The 19246-nt window shown below is 32.7% G+C and overlaps 1 protein-coding gene and 1 pseudogene across 2 annotated transcripts in view; both read left to right on the top strand.

The window, feature by feature from the left end:
• LOC146938682 (TMV resistance protein N-like) overlaps positions 1 to 18752 on the top strand; it is a 94952-nt gene extending 76200 nt beyond the window's left edge. The window contains exon 6 of the mRNA XM_085752583.1: positions 13658 to 18752. Coding sequence (XP_085608709.1) covers positions 13658 to 13698 — 41 coding nt within the window. The 3' untranslated portion in view covers positions 13699 to 18752. The remainder of the gene's footprint in view (positions 1 to 13657) is intronic.
• On the top strand, positions 8661 to 13872 carry LOC146938683 (disease resistance protein RPV1-like; annotated as a pseudogene). Its single transcript, XR_015031393.1, has 7 exons — positions 8661 to 8761; positions 9420 to 9967; positions 10558 to 11668; positions 11780 to 12077; positions 12233 to 12350; positions 12495 to 13501; positions 13658 to 13872. The product of XR_015031393.1 is annotated as a disease resistance protein RPV1-like (transcript).
• Positions 18753 to 19246: the final 494 nt, after the last annotated feature.

The following is a 19246-nucleotide window of genomic DNA, read 5'->3' as shown; positions in this document are numbered from 1 at the left end:
TTAGTATTATAAATAAGATGCAGAGGAAAAGAAAGGTATTGAGGGATTGGGATAAAGGATTGGTAGGGAGAGACCAAGCTCTCGAATTCTTGGAGGGGAGAGAACCAAGACTCTCGAATTTCTTGGGATTATATTGTAGTCTTACTATTAGTTTATATTTTGATATCAGTTTCTATCAGTTACACATCCCTCTGTTAATGCACATACCTCTTACAGCAGGAAAAGAGTATGAGCCCAAACTGACTGGGGAGGGTAGTTTATTTGGTAATCAACTTGCTTTCATTCAGAACAATTTGAGCACCTATAGGCTTATTGATTGCCTTTCAGTGGGATCTTTTGGAAGTTGGGAACTGCCATGTTTCTTACCATCTATCATTCTCCCTAGCAGGGAAGATCATTTTTAAATAGAAAAGGAGTTAACATGATGGCAAATGCTTATTGTTATGAGAAAATGTTGATAAGAAACACAAGAATTTTAGCGGTGATTAATCTGCGTCAGAGAACCTGTAAGACATACAAGATGAGTTCTCTACTACTAATTGGATTTTTTTTTTTTCATATCAAGAGTTAGAGATTACACCTTTGATCACTTGCTAAAAAGGATCAAATGCCTTACAACCTGAACCAATAAATTGCTCCAAGTACTTTGCCACTTGCAGCAATGGAGGTCTTATTAATTAAAGAAACAAATTTAGAACTTCCGTTCTATTTCTTATTCTAGGTATTGTTATAAATTATTGGGTTAATACATTATTAAACCCCTGTAATATTAGTGATTTCCGGTTTACCCCTCTGTAAAAAAATTTGTTTTGATTCCGACCTTGTAATTTGAAGATTTTTGGTTTTGGACCTTCATGGATTTGGACTGTACAAAATCGATGATATGACAGGGGGTAAACTGAAATATCAATGATATGGCAGGGTGGTAAACCGAAATTCTCTCAAATTTATAAGGGGCGAAAGTACCATAAATTTTGTAATTTGATGTCATGAAGGTCCAAACTCAAAAGATCTTCAAATTACAAGGTTGGAATTTAAACAATTTTTTTTACAGGGGGTAAACCGGAAATCGCTAATATTACAGGGGGTAAATATTAACCCTAAATTATTTGCCAAATACAACCATCACTTGATGGCATGACATCTGAGAGTTATTAATTAATGCAACAAATAATGTTCATTCTCGTTTTATTCAAAACTACTCGACTTTTTGGTATTAATCAATATGTGTATGGATCCCTATTCCCTTGTGGTGTCATGTTATTGATCATTGAAGGTAGAAGCACTACTTTCTCTATTTATAATACGCTTCACCACCAAATGAATTTTTATTCTCGTTCCTCTTTCCCCCTATTGCAGTAACTACTTGATTTTCATGGTTTTGAGTGATATGGAAGAAGCATAAGAAGAACAATGGTTCTGTAAGTGGGTTTTCTTTTTTAAATGATACAGTTCTAAGATATTGGTGTTTCCCACAAAATAACAGTGTATAATGTTGGTTCTACTGTTTACAGTACTTACTGTATTTGGCATTGTCAACTAAAACATTCCCATTCCAATGATGTCAACTGTCAAAAGTATACTCAGATCATTATAAAATGCCATTTATCAATAGAGTTACAGGAGCACTCTGGCCAGTGTTATTGAGGTACATTATAAGGTCTAATTTGTGAACATTGTCTGATCAATTTTTGAGATTCCTCCTTTTGCTTGAGTTTCAAATTCATTCAGATTTTGTTTTTGATGTGTTCTGCGGCTTCTGCATCTATTTGTGTGTTACTCATATTTTGAATTGAGCTATCTGAAATGCATTCATTTGATTGTGCACTGGTTTTCTTGAGGCTTCTTTTGATTTGGAAATTCACAAAGAGAATTGACATCTTGTGATGTAATTGACTGTTAGTAGAGTAACATCTTAATTGACTGTTAGTAGAGTAACATCTTAAAGCCTTTGGTAATTTTCTGCACTAGGGTCTAGGGATATCACTTCAATTCATTGGTTTTGTTCTTCCTCATGCATTTACCGTTGTTCTCATTATGGACAAAACAGGGCACATTTGTGGTTGGCTCTAGAGTCTAGATAGAATATATTAGCTTGTGTGAATTTTTGATTTAATCATACATTCATATTGCAAATGTATAATATTCATTGGTCTGATCAATTTTTGAGATTCCTCCTTTTGCTTGAGTTTCAGATTCATCATTGCAAATGTATAATATTGCAAATCGTACATTATAAGGTCTAATTTGACTGCTCTGGTTTTGAATTGATGCCTATTTCTTTTGCATATTTGTTATAGAAATTTGTGATGTTCGTCCTAAAATGAAGCATGGATTTTTTTTGCAGGTTTTGTCTAGTAGCAGTTGATTTGCTGACAAATGCAGGCGGATCTCTGAAGCTCCTGCATTATTCTGGGATATTGGAATTATGTTTGAGTTGATTTGAATTATTTAATGGATAATCATGTACCAGAGACCAGAGTTGTTTTATTGGTTTTTATCAGTTTGGTTACTCTGTAGGGCTTAAACTAGACTAGACTTGCTGCTACCATTTTGGTCTTTTCTGTCTATTAAACATGAATGTTGGATATTTGCCTGGCTATTGTCCTTTTCAACACAAGGTACATATAAATACCAATGGCATTATACCATTAGCATTTGGAGACATTTTTAGCTCTATAGCTGAATTTGGATTTGAACTTGCGATTTGAATGAATGTTCTTTTGCCAGTTGCTAGTTCTAATGCGGTTCTTGCTGTAAATATGTTTGATGAGTTGCTGTAAATAGGGCTGGATTAGTGATGAGTTTGACTATTTTGGTAATTGTGATTTTGCCAAATTTCGAAATGATTAACCACCTTGTCCTCCATAAGATGAAAATAGATCCTAATAAGTTATTTTGAAAAAATAGATCCTAATAAGCTATTTTGCATAAATAAGCTGTTTTGAATAAGTTATTTTGAAAAAATAGATCCTAATAAGCTGTTTTGCATAAATAAGCTGTTTTGAATAAGTTATTTTGAAAAAATAGATCCAAATAAGTTGTTTTGCATAAATAAGTTGTTTTGAATAAGTAGTTTTGAAAAAAGAAATCTTGATAAGCCGTTTTGTATAAATAAGCTGTTTTGGATAAGTTGTTTTTAAAAAGAGATCCTAATAAGCTGTTTGGTATAAATAAGTTGTTTTGAATAAGTTGTTTCTTAAAAAGAGATCCTAATAAGCTGTTTTACATAAATAAGTTGTTTAAAATAAGTTATTTTGAAAAATGAGATCCTAATAAGCTGTTTTGCATAAATAAGCTGTTTTGAATAAGTTGATTTTAAAATAAGTTGTTTTGCATAAAATAAGTTGTTTTTTTTTTAAAATAAGTTGGTTTTAAATAGATATGCTTAATGGTTTGGTTCGGTTCGGTTAATAGGCAAGCAAACGGTTAACCGAACCATAACTTTGGTTCGGTTAGGTTACTTCCAAAACTTAAACGGTTCGGTTCGGTTATTCCGAACCATTTCACCAATTCGGTTCGGTTCGGTTCGGTTAATATGGATAACCGAACCATGCCCAGCCCTACTGGGGAGGGTAGTTTAGGCCGTATGCCAAATTTGGAAATCAACTTGGCTTCATGCAGACTACGTTATCCTCATACCTGACATAAAATCGGCTTACTTAGGCCATGTTTGGATTGACTTATTTATAAGCTTTTGAAAAACAGCGTATGCAAATAAATAATACTTTTATGTATTATTCAACTAAATCATTTATTGAAATTGTCAAATAAATCATTTATTTATTTATTTATTTTTGGTTTCAACTATATCAATTAGTATTTTGAGATGCAGTGAGTAATATTTATTCATAACGTTTTTTTTTAATATAATTTCTTTGGCTCGAGTTCATCCGACAATAGTCAAGTTAAGCAAGTGTTAGAAGAAAACACACGTGATTTGGAGCGAGTGTTAAACGGAAAAAAAATAATTGTTTGCATTGAAGTGAAGAATTCATTATTTGCAAGAAGCTCTGGATCGTAACTCAGGTATGCTCTTTGACTATTTCTGCCAATTTCAATTTAATCCTTATAAGAACAAATATATCACAATATAGATTCAAATTATTTACCTTCACTAGATAAGAAAAAATAATAAGATTTTCAAAGTAAAATGTATGTTACAATGATACTTCCGATTGAAGGTGTGTCCAGTGTACGACACCGACATGACACCAACATTGGTTGTTACATTCAAGTATTCCATTTTGTCAAGTTATTATACGTGTGTGCTGGAACCTTGGAATTGGTGGGAAATTGAAGAGCAAACACTAATGTGAGGTTTTAGTTATGCAAACCTTGGAATTAGTTATGCAAAGTAATGGTGATTATGTTGTGACCTCAAGAAGTAGCATGAGTAATATTGTGTACATTGATTTGTACCTCTTTTTTCTTTCTTTTGAGATTTTTGCATTGTGAGGTTTTTCAGTTTTATTTATTGTGAGATTTATGTTCGATTGAAAAAGAGTCACTTGCATGTGTTTAATGTTGGTTAGTAGAAAATAACGAATATAAAGGGTAAATGTTGATCGAGTAGCTGGAAGAAAAGAGTAAAAGAAAAGAAGAAATTGGCATTTCCTCAATATACATCATAACCATATAGTAAACAAATTCAAAGTTAGTACCTTTCCATCAAAACCAAAATGAAGAAATGAATATGTAACAAAACATCCATACTGGGGTGTTAGGGGATGAACAGAAAACAATAAATCCAAGTAACATGTATCAAAGATTCATCAATGTCATGCATTGTTTTGGTAAGTATGAACCGACACAGATAAACAGTATCAAAAAAGGAAATCCATGGTGGAAACAACACTGTGGCCCAGATTGTTGACACACAATACCTTGAATTTAAAAAATTTGAAGTAAGAACTGAGGAAATGGATGTGAGATTTCGGTACCACACACATCCTCCAATACCATTCCAGAGACATCCTTGAAGCATACTATTAGAATTCTCAGAGGATGAACTGATTTGAGATGTGCCATGTCAGAAAAATTATGACGTGTCGAAAATGTAACTATGTGGCATAGACGAGATATCAACAACCTAACTTGAGGGTCTAATTTAATAAATATAATAGATAGATAATAGATAAATTCTTAGATTATGTGTGTCTTATGCAACAATAATACTTCTAATTGAAGGTGTGTCCGCTGTCCAACAACAACACGACATCAACATTGATGGTTTACATTCAGTTATTTCATTTTCCAAAATTATTGTGAATGTGGTGTCTGGTGTGCGTGCGTGTCTCCCTCGGTGTTTTATAGTTTGTGATCTAAACTCCATGTTTACCCTTTTTGCTTGAATTCTACTCAAGATTTTTATTTAGGTTGCTCCTCACTTCACTTAATCTAAGTTTAGATTCTTTAGTAATTCGTGTTATTAGGCTTTTAATGTCTATTCATTTACTGAAATTTTTCATGTTCAAATAGGGTTGGCCATGCTGGGGTTAATGTCTCTTCATCCAAATATTTCCTCGATTCATCTAAATAAGGGCACATGTTAAGAAACCTAAAAATAGAAATATTCTTTTAAATTTTGTGCATTCAATTAATTAGAAATAAAAAAATTAAATTCAAATGCATTGATTACAACACAATATTCTTACTTTTAACTGATTAATCATTAATATGTGCCTTAAGCACAAGTTAACATTTACCTTTTTCATTTACTGACTTTTAATTCGGTTTAATGTCTCTTCACTTCATAATATTCCCTCCATCCAAACACATTAAGGTAATACTTTGTGGACTAATTGACCAATAAAACTTTTCTGGATACTTCTTTTAAAAATAAAAACAAAAATTGACTTTATTGTTAATGTTACTTTATTTTTTTTCAAGAATTTATGTTACTTTATTTCTTACTAGCGGAAAGACGGGCACTATCGTGTCCGTCTGTCCGCTTTTTCTACTGGACTAACGCATGTGATTATTTTATTATGTTTGTTGGTATAATTTTGATTAAAATTTTAAAATTTTAATGGAAATTATTGATATATTGATTTATAAACAAAATATTGTCAAGATATATAACAAAATTATTTTTGAACTTCCTTAAAAAAAATAATTTATTTTTGTACTCAACATATTTTAGTTTACATGCATATAAAATTAAGATAAAATAATGATCATTTATTGTTTATTCTAATAGTAATTAGCAACAACATAACATAAATGTATAAATGACATGTTATGAGAAACATTGTTATGATTACAATAAAAGAATATCTTTAAAAACTACATTTATCGTAAAGTCTCCATCTTCTCCTTCTATTTTCCCTTCTTTAATGAGAACTTTTGTTGAATTTTGAGAAACTTCTCTTGATAAAGCTACATATAATTTACCATGGCTGAAAACATGCCGTGGAAGATAATTCCGACATTGAGAATGGTTTGCCCTTGTGACTTATTTATGGTAATAGCAACACTTAGTCTAACGGGAAACTGTTTTCTACTAAGCATAAAAGGAAGCCCTGAACTCACATTTATTTTTAATTTAATTTTGGCCAAAAATGCTCTTTTTCCAGCATTGCTTCATGTTAGTATTTCCACATCCAACACATTCTTAAATAAACCACGACATAACAATCGTGTCCCATTACACATGCCATATCTAAGGTCTATGTTTCACAACAACATCAAAGGTGCACCTTTTTTAACCTTTAAAATATGTGGTGGGATACTTCCTTGAGCAATTGAGTTTAAGAATTCTTGTTGATATAAGTTATGAGTATCCCCTTCAACCTCGTCAAAATGACAACAAATTATGTTCTTCTACTGGAAACTGATTGATAATTAATATTTAATATAGTGCTAACAGATCTTTTTTTTAAAATATTTTGAGTCCTAATCTTTTTTAGAGGATTTAAAGTCCAATCATTAACATTATTTTTTGCTCACGTTTGTTACTAATATTTTTTTTAGAGGATTTAAAGTCCAATCTTTAAAATTATAATTTGCTCACGTTGGTTGCTAATCTTTTTTTTCTTCAGAAGATCTAAAGTCCAATTTTTAACATTATTTTTTGCTCATGTTTGTTACTAATCTTTTTTTAGAGTATTTAAAGTCCAAAGTTTAATGTTATATTTTGCCCACGTTTGTTACTAATCTATTTTTTAGAGGATTTAAAGTTCAATCTTTAACAATATTTTTTACTCACGTTTGTTACCAATATTTTTTTTAGAGGATTTAAAGTCCAATCTTTAACAATATTTTTTGCTCACGTTTGTTACTAATATTTTTTGTGAGTTTAATCTGTGGTTAACGGTGGTAAAAGAGGGTTAACAGGGACGATTAGTGACATAGATTAGTAATCCACGTGTTATTTTATAATTGGCTAACAGTAAGAACAGTTCACAAGGAATTGTGTGTAAGTTTTCTCCTTAAATTAAATTTATTCTTATCTATTTGTTACATGTGTTATTTGTATTTAAAATTAAAATTTAAAAATTAAGGGTATTTTTGGAAAGAAAAGTCCAACCCAAAAGTGAGCTGAAAGGGGTAGTTTTCTTTATATATTGTATGTATGTGTGAATAATGATTTTAACTTAGTTTTGTTGGTAATACTTTACTGCACAAGTAAGGTGTTCTATACAAGTTAAATAGGTTTATGTCATATGAAATCAGCTAAGTATAGGCTATAACATTACTAAGTATTTGACTATAAATATGTAAGAAAGATGTATGGATGGTATGTAAGATAATGCAGTAAACTGAAAATTATTATTGTTCCTTTCTCTTTCACTTCCTTTCCTCTATTTTCAGTTTTTAAGATTATTGCTTTTGCTGCTATTACAAAAGCTAACAAAAATATTCCTTCCATCCAAACACACTAAAGGTTGACGGTGGTGGGGTTGGTGGATGAATGAGGTCAGAGTAAAGGGGCTGCCCATCTCAATTCCTTGTGTGTAAAAAAGTATATAAATAAGTTTTTGATAGATAATTTATCAATGAACGTCTTCAGTAATATTTTCTAAATTGGACCAGCCATTGAACGTGTGAAGAAGGTTCAAGATTCAACGGTTCTACTATATGATATTTGTTTAAGGGTTACTGAATTTGATTGGTAAGAAACAAATAGAAAGAAATGGAACCTCATGTAACAACTACTTAGTTTAATATAAGAAATTAGATTCACACTATATTATGCATCATTGTTTTTCTGTATATCCTCTTGTAGCCATATTTTATTCAGCCGGCGTCTTACACATTTATGCCTCTTATCTGACCACGCATACTAACAAATTCATAATACATATTTTTACTCAAAGGGTCACCATCTCTATTGTCATATTTCTTTGTATGCTTGTTATAGAATAATGTCATGGCCATACCTTCTGTTGGTAAATATTTTAAAAAGATCACAACGTACACATTTGAATATTTAATGAAACTATTCGAGGAAAAAAGAAAAAACTGAAAGGAATAATATGAAAAATGATTCAAAATTGAACGACAACAAGCTTAATTTTGCATATATTTTAATCTGGAGTTCATTTCCATATTTTATCTAATCGAGTAGTCTCAGTCAAAAAGCAAGGCCAAGCAAGCTACTTGTTTTTTTATATTTTAATTTTGACCCATCACGACCAACCAAAACATTTCGAAGTGTATGTATGTGTTCATCCTTAATTAATTTTCATCCAAAATTGATTCCAGCAGAAGCTAATTATTTTTCTCCTCTATTGCATGAAGCTGGATTCTAACTTTGGTATGATCTTTTTTCCCTCAATTTTAATTTAACTAAGATCGAACCGAATTGATTTCAAGAATTGTATATGAATGTTTAATTAGTCTTCATATTTCTTATTTGTACCTGAAAATGCTGCTTGAGAAAAAGTATCATACATGGGCCAGATTTGTTCCCCATTTTTACTGACTAATTTTATGTATGGGACTCCAATGATGTTTAACCTTGTTGCTTGAATTGAATTCTGTATTGAGAGGTTGAGTAGCTATATTAGTTTGAACTCACAGATAAGAAGTTGGAGAGTCTGGGTTCAAACTTGGACGAAATAGTCAATATTAATCTAACAACTAATTACTAGGATTTGTCTTTCAAAAAAAATGTTAAGATTCTTTATGAATTCATGTCATTAAGCTTTTAATGTCTATTCGTTTACTGAGTTTTTCCATGTTCAAAATAATTGTATAGGTTTTCCACATCATAAGCAAGCCATTAATACAAGACAAACAAATTTCCGAGAATCTCAAACAACTTGAAATGTGCTGTTTATTTATTAAATCCATAGATGAGCGATATGTGAACTTTGAATTGAGAACTGAGTACCGGTCAAAAATGTCATTGACACGTATGAACACATTTAACATTAAATATTTTTAATTCTTTATTTTAATTTTGAGTGCAGCATTGTGATTAGTAGAGGCACTTGGAATTCATAACCGCTGCGCAGAAAATGAGCAGTGCTTTTTCCTCTATATTTTCTTCTGATGTGGTGCCTCAGAAAAAATATGACGTTTTTCTTAGCTTTAGAGGTGAGGATACTCGCAGAAACTTCACAAGCCATCTTTATGATGCTCTGAGCCGAAAGAAAATTGAAACCTTTATGGACAACAATGAGCTTCAAAAAGGAGATGAGATCTCGCCAGCACTCATCAAAGCCATTGAGGAGTCACATGCATCTATTGTTATCTTCTCAGAAAACTACGCTTCCTCAAAATGGTGCTTAAATGAGCTCAAAAAGATTCTTGAATGCAAAAAATATATGCAACAAATTGTGATACCTGTTTTTTACAACATGGATCCATCAAATGTGAGGAAGCAAACCGGGAGTTACAAGCAAGCCTTCGCAAAACATAAGCGAGATTTGAAGCACAATAATGACAAGTTGGAGAAATGGAAAGCTTCTCTCACCAAGGCAGCTAATTTATCTGGTTGGGACTCTCGAAATTATATGTAAGCAAAACGAACTATCCAACTTTCTACATGTCATGACTTGTTAGTTTCCAAAATTTTAAGTAAATCAATAAACTATATCCTATGATTTGCAAGTTTTGTTTTCTAATATACCACAATTTTTTACTACACAAGTTTTTCATCTCCATATTCGTGATTGGAAATGAACATAGATTTTAGAAAATGAAAGCTAAAAATAATTTTAGAAAGTAAACAGGTCAAATTATTTGGAGAAGTGAACAATGATGTTGATGTGCCTGGCCATAGTTGATATGACCTTCTGAAAACTATCAAAGTCATCGTATGCTTGTACCCTGCATACACTTATCATACAATTTTCTAAAATCTATACCATCCATCCATATGCTTGTTATGTTGATATGGCTGGTTATATTTGTACCACTAAAAATCTTAATAGTAATAACACATACTTCTTATCATACAGGTAATTGATTTGCTCAAATCTAATTTTTGCTTCTTTTCTTGCTCTACTCTGCCACCATGTTGACTATAAATTTTGTTATGTACTAATCATATGGATGTATTTTTCTTCGGTTTTAAAAAATTCTTCCCCCTCTTTCCTATGTTAGGAGTGAACCAGACTTCATTAAGGACATTGTTGAAGATGTTTTGCGGAAACTTAATCTTAGATACCCATATGAAATTAAGGGGCTTGTTGGAGTTGAGAAAAATTATGAACAAATTGAATCAATACTGAAAATTGGGTCAAATGATGTTAGAGTCCTTGGAATATGGGGCATGGGCAGAATAGGAAAGACCACCCTTGCTAGGGCTTTATATGCTAAAATGTATTCTCAATTCGAAGGTTGTTGCTTACTCAATGTAATGGATGAATCAAACAAGTATGGAGTCAATGTTGTACACAATAAACTTTTGTCTTCATTGTTAGAGGAAGAAAATATTCATCCTGATGCATCCTACATAGAAGCCCCTTTCTCCAAGAGAAGGATTGGGCGTAAAAAAGTTTTAATTGTGTTGGATGGTGTAGAAACCTTAGAGAAAATAGAAGATCTTATCCCAAAAATTGATGGTCTGGGACCAGGTAGTAGGGTCATTATTACAACTAGAGATAAGCACATATTTAGTCAGTTGAGTAAATGTGAAATATATGAGGTTAAAGAATTGAACAAGCATGATTCTTTTCAGCTATTCAGTTTGACTGCCTTCAAAGAAAAACAACCTAAAATTGGATATGAAGATCTATCAGAAAGTGTAATTGCCTATTGCAAAGGTAACCCTCTGGCATTAAAAGTTTTAGGTACAAATCTCAGTTCAAGGGGCCAAGAAGCGCGGGAAAATGAATTGAAAAAGCTCCAAAAGATTCCCAATCGAAAAATTTATGATGTGTTAAAATTGAGTTATGATGACTTAGATCGTTGTCAAAAGGCCATATTTCTAGATATCGCATGCTTGTTGAGTGGACAGGGTAAAGATTTTGTAAGAGATCTATTGGAAGCTTGTGAGTTCTTTGCAATAAGTGGGATAGACATCCTTCTAGATAAAGCTCTCCTTCAACTAGATTCAATTTTGCATGTCAAAAGGGAAGTTTGTACTATAGAAATGCATGATTTGTTACAAGAAATGGGACGGGAGATTGTTAATCAAGAATCTGAAGACCCTGGAAAACGAAGTCGACTGTGGAAAGCTGAAGAGATATCTGATGTATTAAAAAATAACAAGGTAAGTTGAGGATACAATCCCTTCTACATGAAAATAGCACACCTATGTGATTATGAAATATGACAAGTATATGTGACAACCATTCCTAATTATTAATATAATTTTTATCAGGGAACTGAAGCTGTCGAAGGGATAACATTCCATAGTACAGATGTGGGGGATTTTACTTGAAGTCTAATTCCTTTAGAAGGATGACAAATTTAAGATATCTTAAAATCCATAATATATCTAGAGGAAGCACATGCAATGTGTACTTCCCGATGGGCTTGAGTGGATTTCTGATAAATTGAGGTATCTTCGATGGGAAGGATACTGCCTTGAGTATTTGCCATCAACCTTTTGTGGTGAAATGCTCATAGAGCTTCACTTGAGTCATAGCAAGCTTAAAAAGCTCTGGGATGGAGTTCAGGTACTAATGTGTTTGGATATCCTTTTTAATTTGTTGAAGTCTTAAAAAGTCTTTATTTATGCTTAATTAAGTTTAGTTTCTCTTTTAATCAACACTCACACATGATTATTAATTTAATGGTTTCTAAGCAATGTCGTTTTTATTTCTTGTTACAGAATCTTGTGAATCTAAAAATACTTTGGCTTGAATCCTCCAAAGAACTGATTGAGATCCCAGACCTATCTAAGGCTACAAATCTTCATAGATTATTTCTTTTTCAATGTGAAAGCCTGGGTCAGATCCATCCTTCGATCTTTTCTCTCCCTGATTTTAGATATCTAAATTTACAAGGTTGCATAAAGATTGAAAGCCTTAAAACCAACATTCATTCAAAATCTATTCGTGAACTCTTACTCGATGGTTGTTCATCTCTCACAGAATTTTCGGTGACATCGGATGAGTTGACAGAGTTGACCTTAGGTGGCACTGCAATACGTGAATTGTCTTCATCGATTTGGCGTAATACCAAACTTACTGTTCTTGACCTAGCTGATTGTAACAAGCTTAACATTGTCGGGAATAAGTTATCAGATGATCATGGCCTGTGGTATGTTACAGAACTATACTTTTCAGGGTGCACAGAAATCAATGCATTAAGTCTGTGGTCCATCCTTGATGGCATACAATCTTTAAAACTGCTAACATTGGATAAGTGTTGCAACTTGGAATGTCTCCCTGAGAACATACAAAACCATTCATTGCTAAACGGGCTAAATTTAGATGATTGCAGGAAACTTGTGTCTGTAACAGAGCTTCCGCCATCCCTATCATCTTTGAGTGCCGTTAATTGCACTTATCTGGACACAGACTCCACTCAACGGTCATTTCTTGAGAACATAGTACAAATCTTCTCTAAAGACCCTTTTCATGCAAATAAATATTTCTCTTTCTTGCCAGGAGAACAAATTCCTCGCAAGTTTGATTTTCAAACAACAAAGGCTTCAATAACCATTCCTCCTATTCCAAAATCTAACCTGTCTGGTTTCATATTCTGCATTATTTTTTCAGAGGGCTTCTGTGTTAAGGATAACATCGTTCATTGTATCATCTTTGAACATGGCAAAGAAGTCGACCAGTGTATTATTGTTCATTACAAGTGTAGTTGGACCTTAATTTCACATCACGTTTTGATATGTTGGCATCCTTACAACAGACAAGAATTTGGAAGTAATGATTGCAACCTATCATTTCAATTCATGCATCAAGATTTCAATGAAGAATTGCGGTGGTCAACAAAGGGGATAAAGGGGTGTGGGGTCTTACCTGTATATAACTTAGAACATAAGTCGGATCTGGATGGTAGGGAAATTGGTAAATTGAAGGTGAAGTCATAAGCTCCAACAATGAAAATGAAGATGACCAGAAACATCCTTGCTGTTCAATTGGTATGAACTTTCTCGTCCACTTTCTAATTATAAATTCCAATATTAGTTTATTTTGATATAGAAAGAGTTTAATCCTTCAAATGAATAATTGTTTTAAAATTTTCATGATTCCTGTTGTATTGCAATAACTTTGTGCTGAAACAACATATTGGACAGGTCTTTGTTTGAGGAACTTGCTAAGAGGGTCAAAAGAATAATACAAGTCAGAAATGTTGTGATCTTTTTCTCCTGTTTTTCATGTAAAATGTTGTGATATGTTGCTTGTTACTTATCCAATTGCAGAAATATTCCTAATTTTATTCGGTTGTTTTGTGCTGAACTTGTTTGTATTAATCAATTTGTGTATGGATCCCTATTCCCTTGTGGTGTCATGTTCTTGATCATTGAAGGTAGAAGCACCACTTTCTCCAAGCATAATACGCTTCACCACCAAATGAATTTTCATTCTCGTTCCTCTTTCCCCTTTTTGCAGTAACTACTCGATTTTCATGGTTGATTGATATGAAAGAAACATAAGAAGGAACAATGGTTCTGTAAATGGGTTTTCCTGTTTAAATGATACAGAAGATATTGGTGTTTCCCACAAAATAACAGTCTGTAATGTTGGTTCTATTGCTCACAGTTCTTACTGTATTTGGCATTGTCAACTAAAACTTTCCCATCCCTGTAATATCCCATTTGATTTTTTTTAGGCAAGGGGTAAAATAGTAATTTTGTCACTCAAGATTTTTTTTTTAGTGGAAAACCCACAAGCTTCCACATTATTCTACTCACTTCTCTCTAAGTTTCACAATTTTTCTCCTTCCTTTCTCTAGAATTCGGTCCTCACCACCTAAAATCCTAACTTCATAAAATTCACAATTCATTATGGAATCATCATGGTACATGCTTCAATGGGTTCATAGTAGAGTTTTAACCAAGAAACTAGTTTAATAATTACTTCTCCCTCCCAAAACCGTTTTCTCCCTCTCTTGGTCTAACTTATCAATTTCATTCCAATTCATGAGATTCTTCATGTAAGTTTGCCTTTGGAGCACCTAAGAGTGGATTATATACAAGGATGTGTTGTATGTGGTGGTTGATCATGAAAAGTGATGTAAATTGGTGATTGAAGCAAGGAGTGTATAGTGGGTTAACAACTTGAAGGATGGTTAGGGTTCAAAGAACCAAGATGTGAAAATTGGAGCTTGTGACATCCAATGGAAGCTTGTATTGAGGTGAGTTTCCAATAAGCTTGTTTTTTTTAGAAGTTGTGATTGTTAGAGAATGTGATGATGTTAGGAGTTGGAATTAAGAATTTATTTGGGATTAGTGAATGAATTATAAAATTAAGTTATTACATAAGTAATTTTGAAGCTATTATACATGTTTGGGTTGTTAACTTGAGTTTTGGCCGAGATTGATATGGCAAAAGCCATAAGTTGTTTGTTAAGCTATTTTAGAAACCGGCAGAAGTGCTTAACTGGAGAATAAGCTGTTCTAGGAAGCTGACAGAAAAATGTTTGCTGGATATTTGGATTGTACACTCAATTCCCTTCAATTCAAATATAAATTTCATGTGATTCCGATTAGTAATGAACTCGGAAAGTGCATTTGAAGTTGGATAATTCTGCTGGAAAAAAAAAGTTTACGGGTTTTAGCATGGTTTGCGAGAAATAAGCTGTTTTGGAAAGATGAAGGCACAAGTGGCTATTGGGAATTAAGTTGAAGCATTAAGGAGGAATAAGAGTTGCCAGATGTTTACTGGTGAGTTCCTTAGCTAGTAAACCTTCCATTTTGAGTAGTAGAATTGTGCCACATGAATGATTCATTTGAATAGAAATTATGAGATAGTATGATTATTTCATAATTATATGTGTTTATTCTAAAATCTCTTGTATGTTAATATGTGTGTTTATGTTAGTATGAATATTGGAGGAAAATGCTAAGCAAGACAATTGATGTAACGATTACTTTTGTTCACAAGTCGGTTAGTTTAGGTTATCGAGGTTTTCCCACGTTTGATAACCTAGAGGATTGCTTATATTATTTATAAGTGATAATTGTAAGAGGATTGCTTATATTAATTATAAGTGATGATTTAAGAATAAGTGATTAGATAGTAATGTTAATTGTGCATAATTAATTGATGTTAGTATGTGATGTTAGTATAAATGTTGGAGGGAAATTAACAACGAAATTGATGCATATATGCTTATAGTAAAGAATTGAAAGAAAAATTTGAAATGCATCCTATGAGTAATATGCTCACAGTGAATTATAGAAAATCGCAGAAAAATGGAAATGAGGAGAAAAATTGAAATGAGTAACATGCTCATAGAAAAAGAAAAAAAAAAGAGAATATATGGAAAAACCGTTTGCTACAACGAGAGATAATGTAGCCTATGACGTACGGGTCATAGTATACCGTTTGCTACAACGAGAGATAATGTAGCCTATGACGTACGGGTCATAGTATACCGTTTGCTACAACGAGATATAATGTAGCCTATGACGTACGGGTCATAGTATTCCGTTTGCTACAACGAGAGATAATGTAGCCTATGAGGTACGGCTCATAGTAACGAATTAAATGTATAATTAATGATATGAAATTTTAAGTCAAGAATTATTCGAATAATATTTGAAAGAGAATAAAAAATAAAATTATGGAACCAAGGAAAAATTTTAAGGACCCGCCAACATGAATATTAACATAGCATACGCATATTATCATGAAAATTATGTTTAGAATGAATTAGCTACGAAGCAATAGTTCATGGGCATTTTTTTATCAAAAGTAGGAAATGTGGAATTTTAGTTATGGAATTCCGGCTTAGTTAGCCGAAACTAGTTGTTATCAGAAAAGGATCGGAAACATACGTAGATAAGTATGTCAAAATGTAAGCTATACCAGAATACGATATATTTGAGATATGTTTATGATTATTATGATTATGGTGATTATGTTTATGAAATTATGATTAAGGTTATGAGTATGACTATATGAATTATATAATCAAAGTAGTATTTGAGAGAGCGATTCTAGTTATCCCCTAATCGCTCAGCTATGCGTAGTGAAATCCTATAAACCCGAAATGGGTTAAGTTTAGAAACAGATGGCGATCCTAGGTTCCCCGAGGTTGCCTATAGCCTAGGATAGGTGGAACTCACTGAGACATCTTGTCTCATTCCAATCCCTTTTATTTATTTCAGATATACGAGTTGTTATACGACAGGATGATACTTGAGGAAGGAGCAGAAGTAGCTAGACCATATAAAGTACACGTCAGTGGTACTTTTTCTGAATTAACAGGTGAGAAGTTATATGTATTGTTCAGAGAGTTTTTAATTATTGTAATTTTAATGTACCCGATGCCGAGTTTAACACTCATGCTAGATATTCTATGTAATTTTCTAGTAGGGGTGTTTCAATTTGGTATCAGAGCAGGTCGATTCAGATCGTGCCTTGGGTCATTAAAATTCAATAAAAAGGTAGTGGGACCATTGGGTTCCGGATGTTTATTCTAAATGTCATATCTACTTGAGCCTGATCAACTCAAACTAGTATATGACAGTTAGAACAAATGTCTGAGAGTTGAATAGGACCTAGGAGGAATGAAGCATACGAAGGAGGGAAGTCACGGTGTCAAATTTTGTAACGGATTTTGATAAAGAAGTATTCGACGCCAGATGGTGGCTGATAAACTGTGAAGCTTAGTAGTAAGTGGTGACAAACCGAGCATACAACGGTCCTTAATGGAAATCTTAGTAGACGAACTAAATAATATTTTAAACCATGGAATTCAAGGATGATGAAAGTTCAGAGAGAGTTTAAACTCCACATTTCGGAGGTAAAGAAAAGAATCAGTTGGTAACAGACGTATGTAGAAGTCTAATATCGAAAGTATAAAGGAATTATTGATATTTATTATCAGGTAAACTCTAAATTTCGAGGACGAAATTTTCTTAAGGGGGGTAGAATGTAATATCCCATTTGATTTTTTTTAGGCAAGGGGTAAAATAGTAATTTTGTCACTCAAGATTTTTTTTTTAGTGGAAAACCCACAAGCTTCGACATTATTCTACTCACTTCTCTCTAAGTTTCACAATTTTTCTCCTTCCTTTCTCTAGAATTCGGTCCTCACCACCTAAAATCCTAACTTCATAAAATTCACAATTCATTATGGAATCATCATGGTACATGCTTCAATGGGTTCATAGTAGAGTTTTAACCAAGAAACTAGTTTAATAATTACTTCTCCCTCCCAAAACCGTTTTCTCCCTCTCTTGGTCTAACTTATCAATTTCATTCCAATTCATGAGAATTCTTCATGTAAGTTTGCCTTTGGAGCACCTAAGAGTGGATTATATACAAGGATGTGTTGTATGTGGTGGTTGATCATGAAAAGTGATGTAAATTGGTGATTGAAGCAAGGAGTGTATAGTGGGTTAACAACTTGAAGGATGGTTAGGGTTCAAAGAACCAAGATGTGAAAATTGGAGCTTGTGACATCCAATGGAAGCTTGTATTGAGGTGAGTTTCCAATAAGCTTGTTTTTTTTAGAAGTTGTGATTGTTAGAGAATGTGATGATGTTAGGAGTTGGAATTAAGAATTTATTTGGGATTAGTGAATGAATTATAAAATTAAGTTATTACATAAGTAATTTTGAAGCTATTATACATGTTTGGGTTGTTAACTTGAGTTTTGGCCGAGATTGATATGGCAAAAGCCATAAGTTGTTTGTTAAGCTATTTTAGAAACCGGCAGAAGTGCTTAACTGGAGAATAAGCTGTTCTAGGAAGCTGACAGAAAAATGTTTGCTGGATATTTGGATTGTACACTCAATTCCCTTCAATTCAAATATAAATTTCATGTGATTCCGATTAGTAATGAACTCGGAAAGTGCATTTGAAGTTGGATAATTCTGCTGGAAAAAAAAAGTTTACGGGTTTTAGCATGGTTTGCGAGAAATAAGCTGTTTTGGAAAGATGAAGGCACAAGTGGCTATTGGGAATTAAGTTGAAGCATTAAGGAGGAATAAGAGTTGCCAGATGTTTACTGGTGAGTTCCTTAGCTAGTAAACCTTCCATTTTGAGTAGTAGAATTGTGCCACATGAATGATTCATTTGAATAGAAATTATGAGATAGTATGATTATTTCATAATTATATGTGTTTATTCTAAAATCTCTTGTATGTTAATATGTGTGTTTATGTTAGTATGAATATTGGAGGAAAATGCTAAGCAAGACAATTGATGTAACGATTACTTTTGTTCACAAGTCGGTTAGTTTAGGTTATCGAGGTTTTCCCACGTTTGATAACCTAGAGGATTGCTTATATTATTTATAAGTGATAATTGTAAGAGGATTGCTTATATTAATTATAAGTGATGATTTAAGAATAAGTGATTAGATAGTAATGTTAATTGTGCATAATTAATTGATGTTAGTATGTGATGTTAGTATAAATGTTGGAGGGAAATTAACAACGAAATTGATGCATATATGCTTATAGTAAAGAATTGAAAGAAAAATTTGAAATGCATCCTATGAGTAATATGCTCACAGTGAATTATAGAAAATCGCAGAAAAATGGAAATGAGGAGAAAAATTGAAATGAGTAACATGCTCATAGAAAAAGAAAAAAAAAAGAGAATATATGGAAAAACCGTTTGCTACAACGAGAGATAATGTAGCCTATGACGTACGGGTCATAGTATACCGTTTGCTACAACGAGAGATAATGTAGCCTATGACGTAC

The sequence above is a fragment of the Medicago sativa genome, chromosome 3, assembly GCF_051527215.1.
Source record: "Medicago sativa cultivar Bolivia chromosome 3, Bolivia_mono, whole genome shotgun sequence".
Classification (NCBI taxonomy): Eukaryota; Viridiplantae; Streptophyta; class Magnoliopsida; order Fabales; family Fabaceae; genus Medicago; species Medicago sativa.
This window is presented reverse-complemented; position numbering and strand designations above follow the sequence as displayed.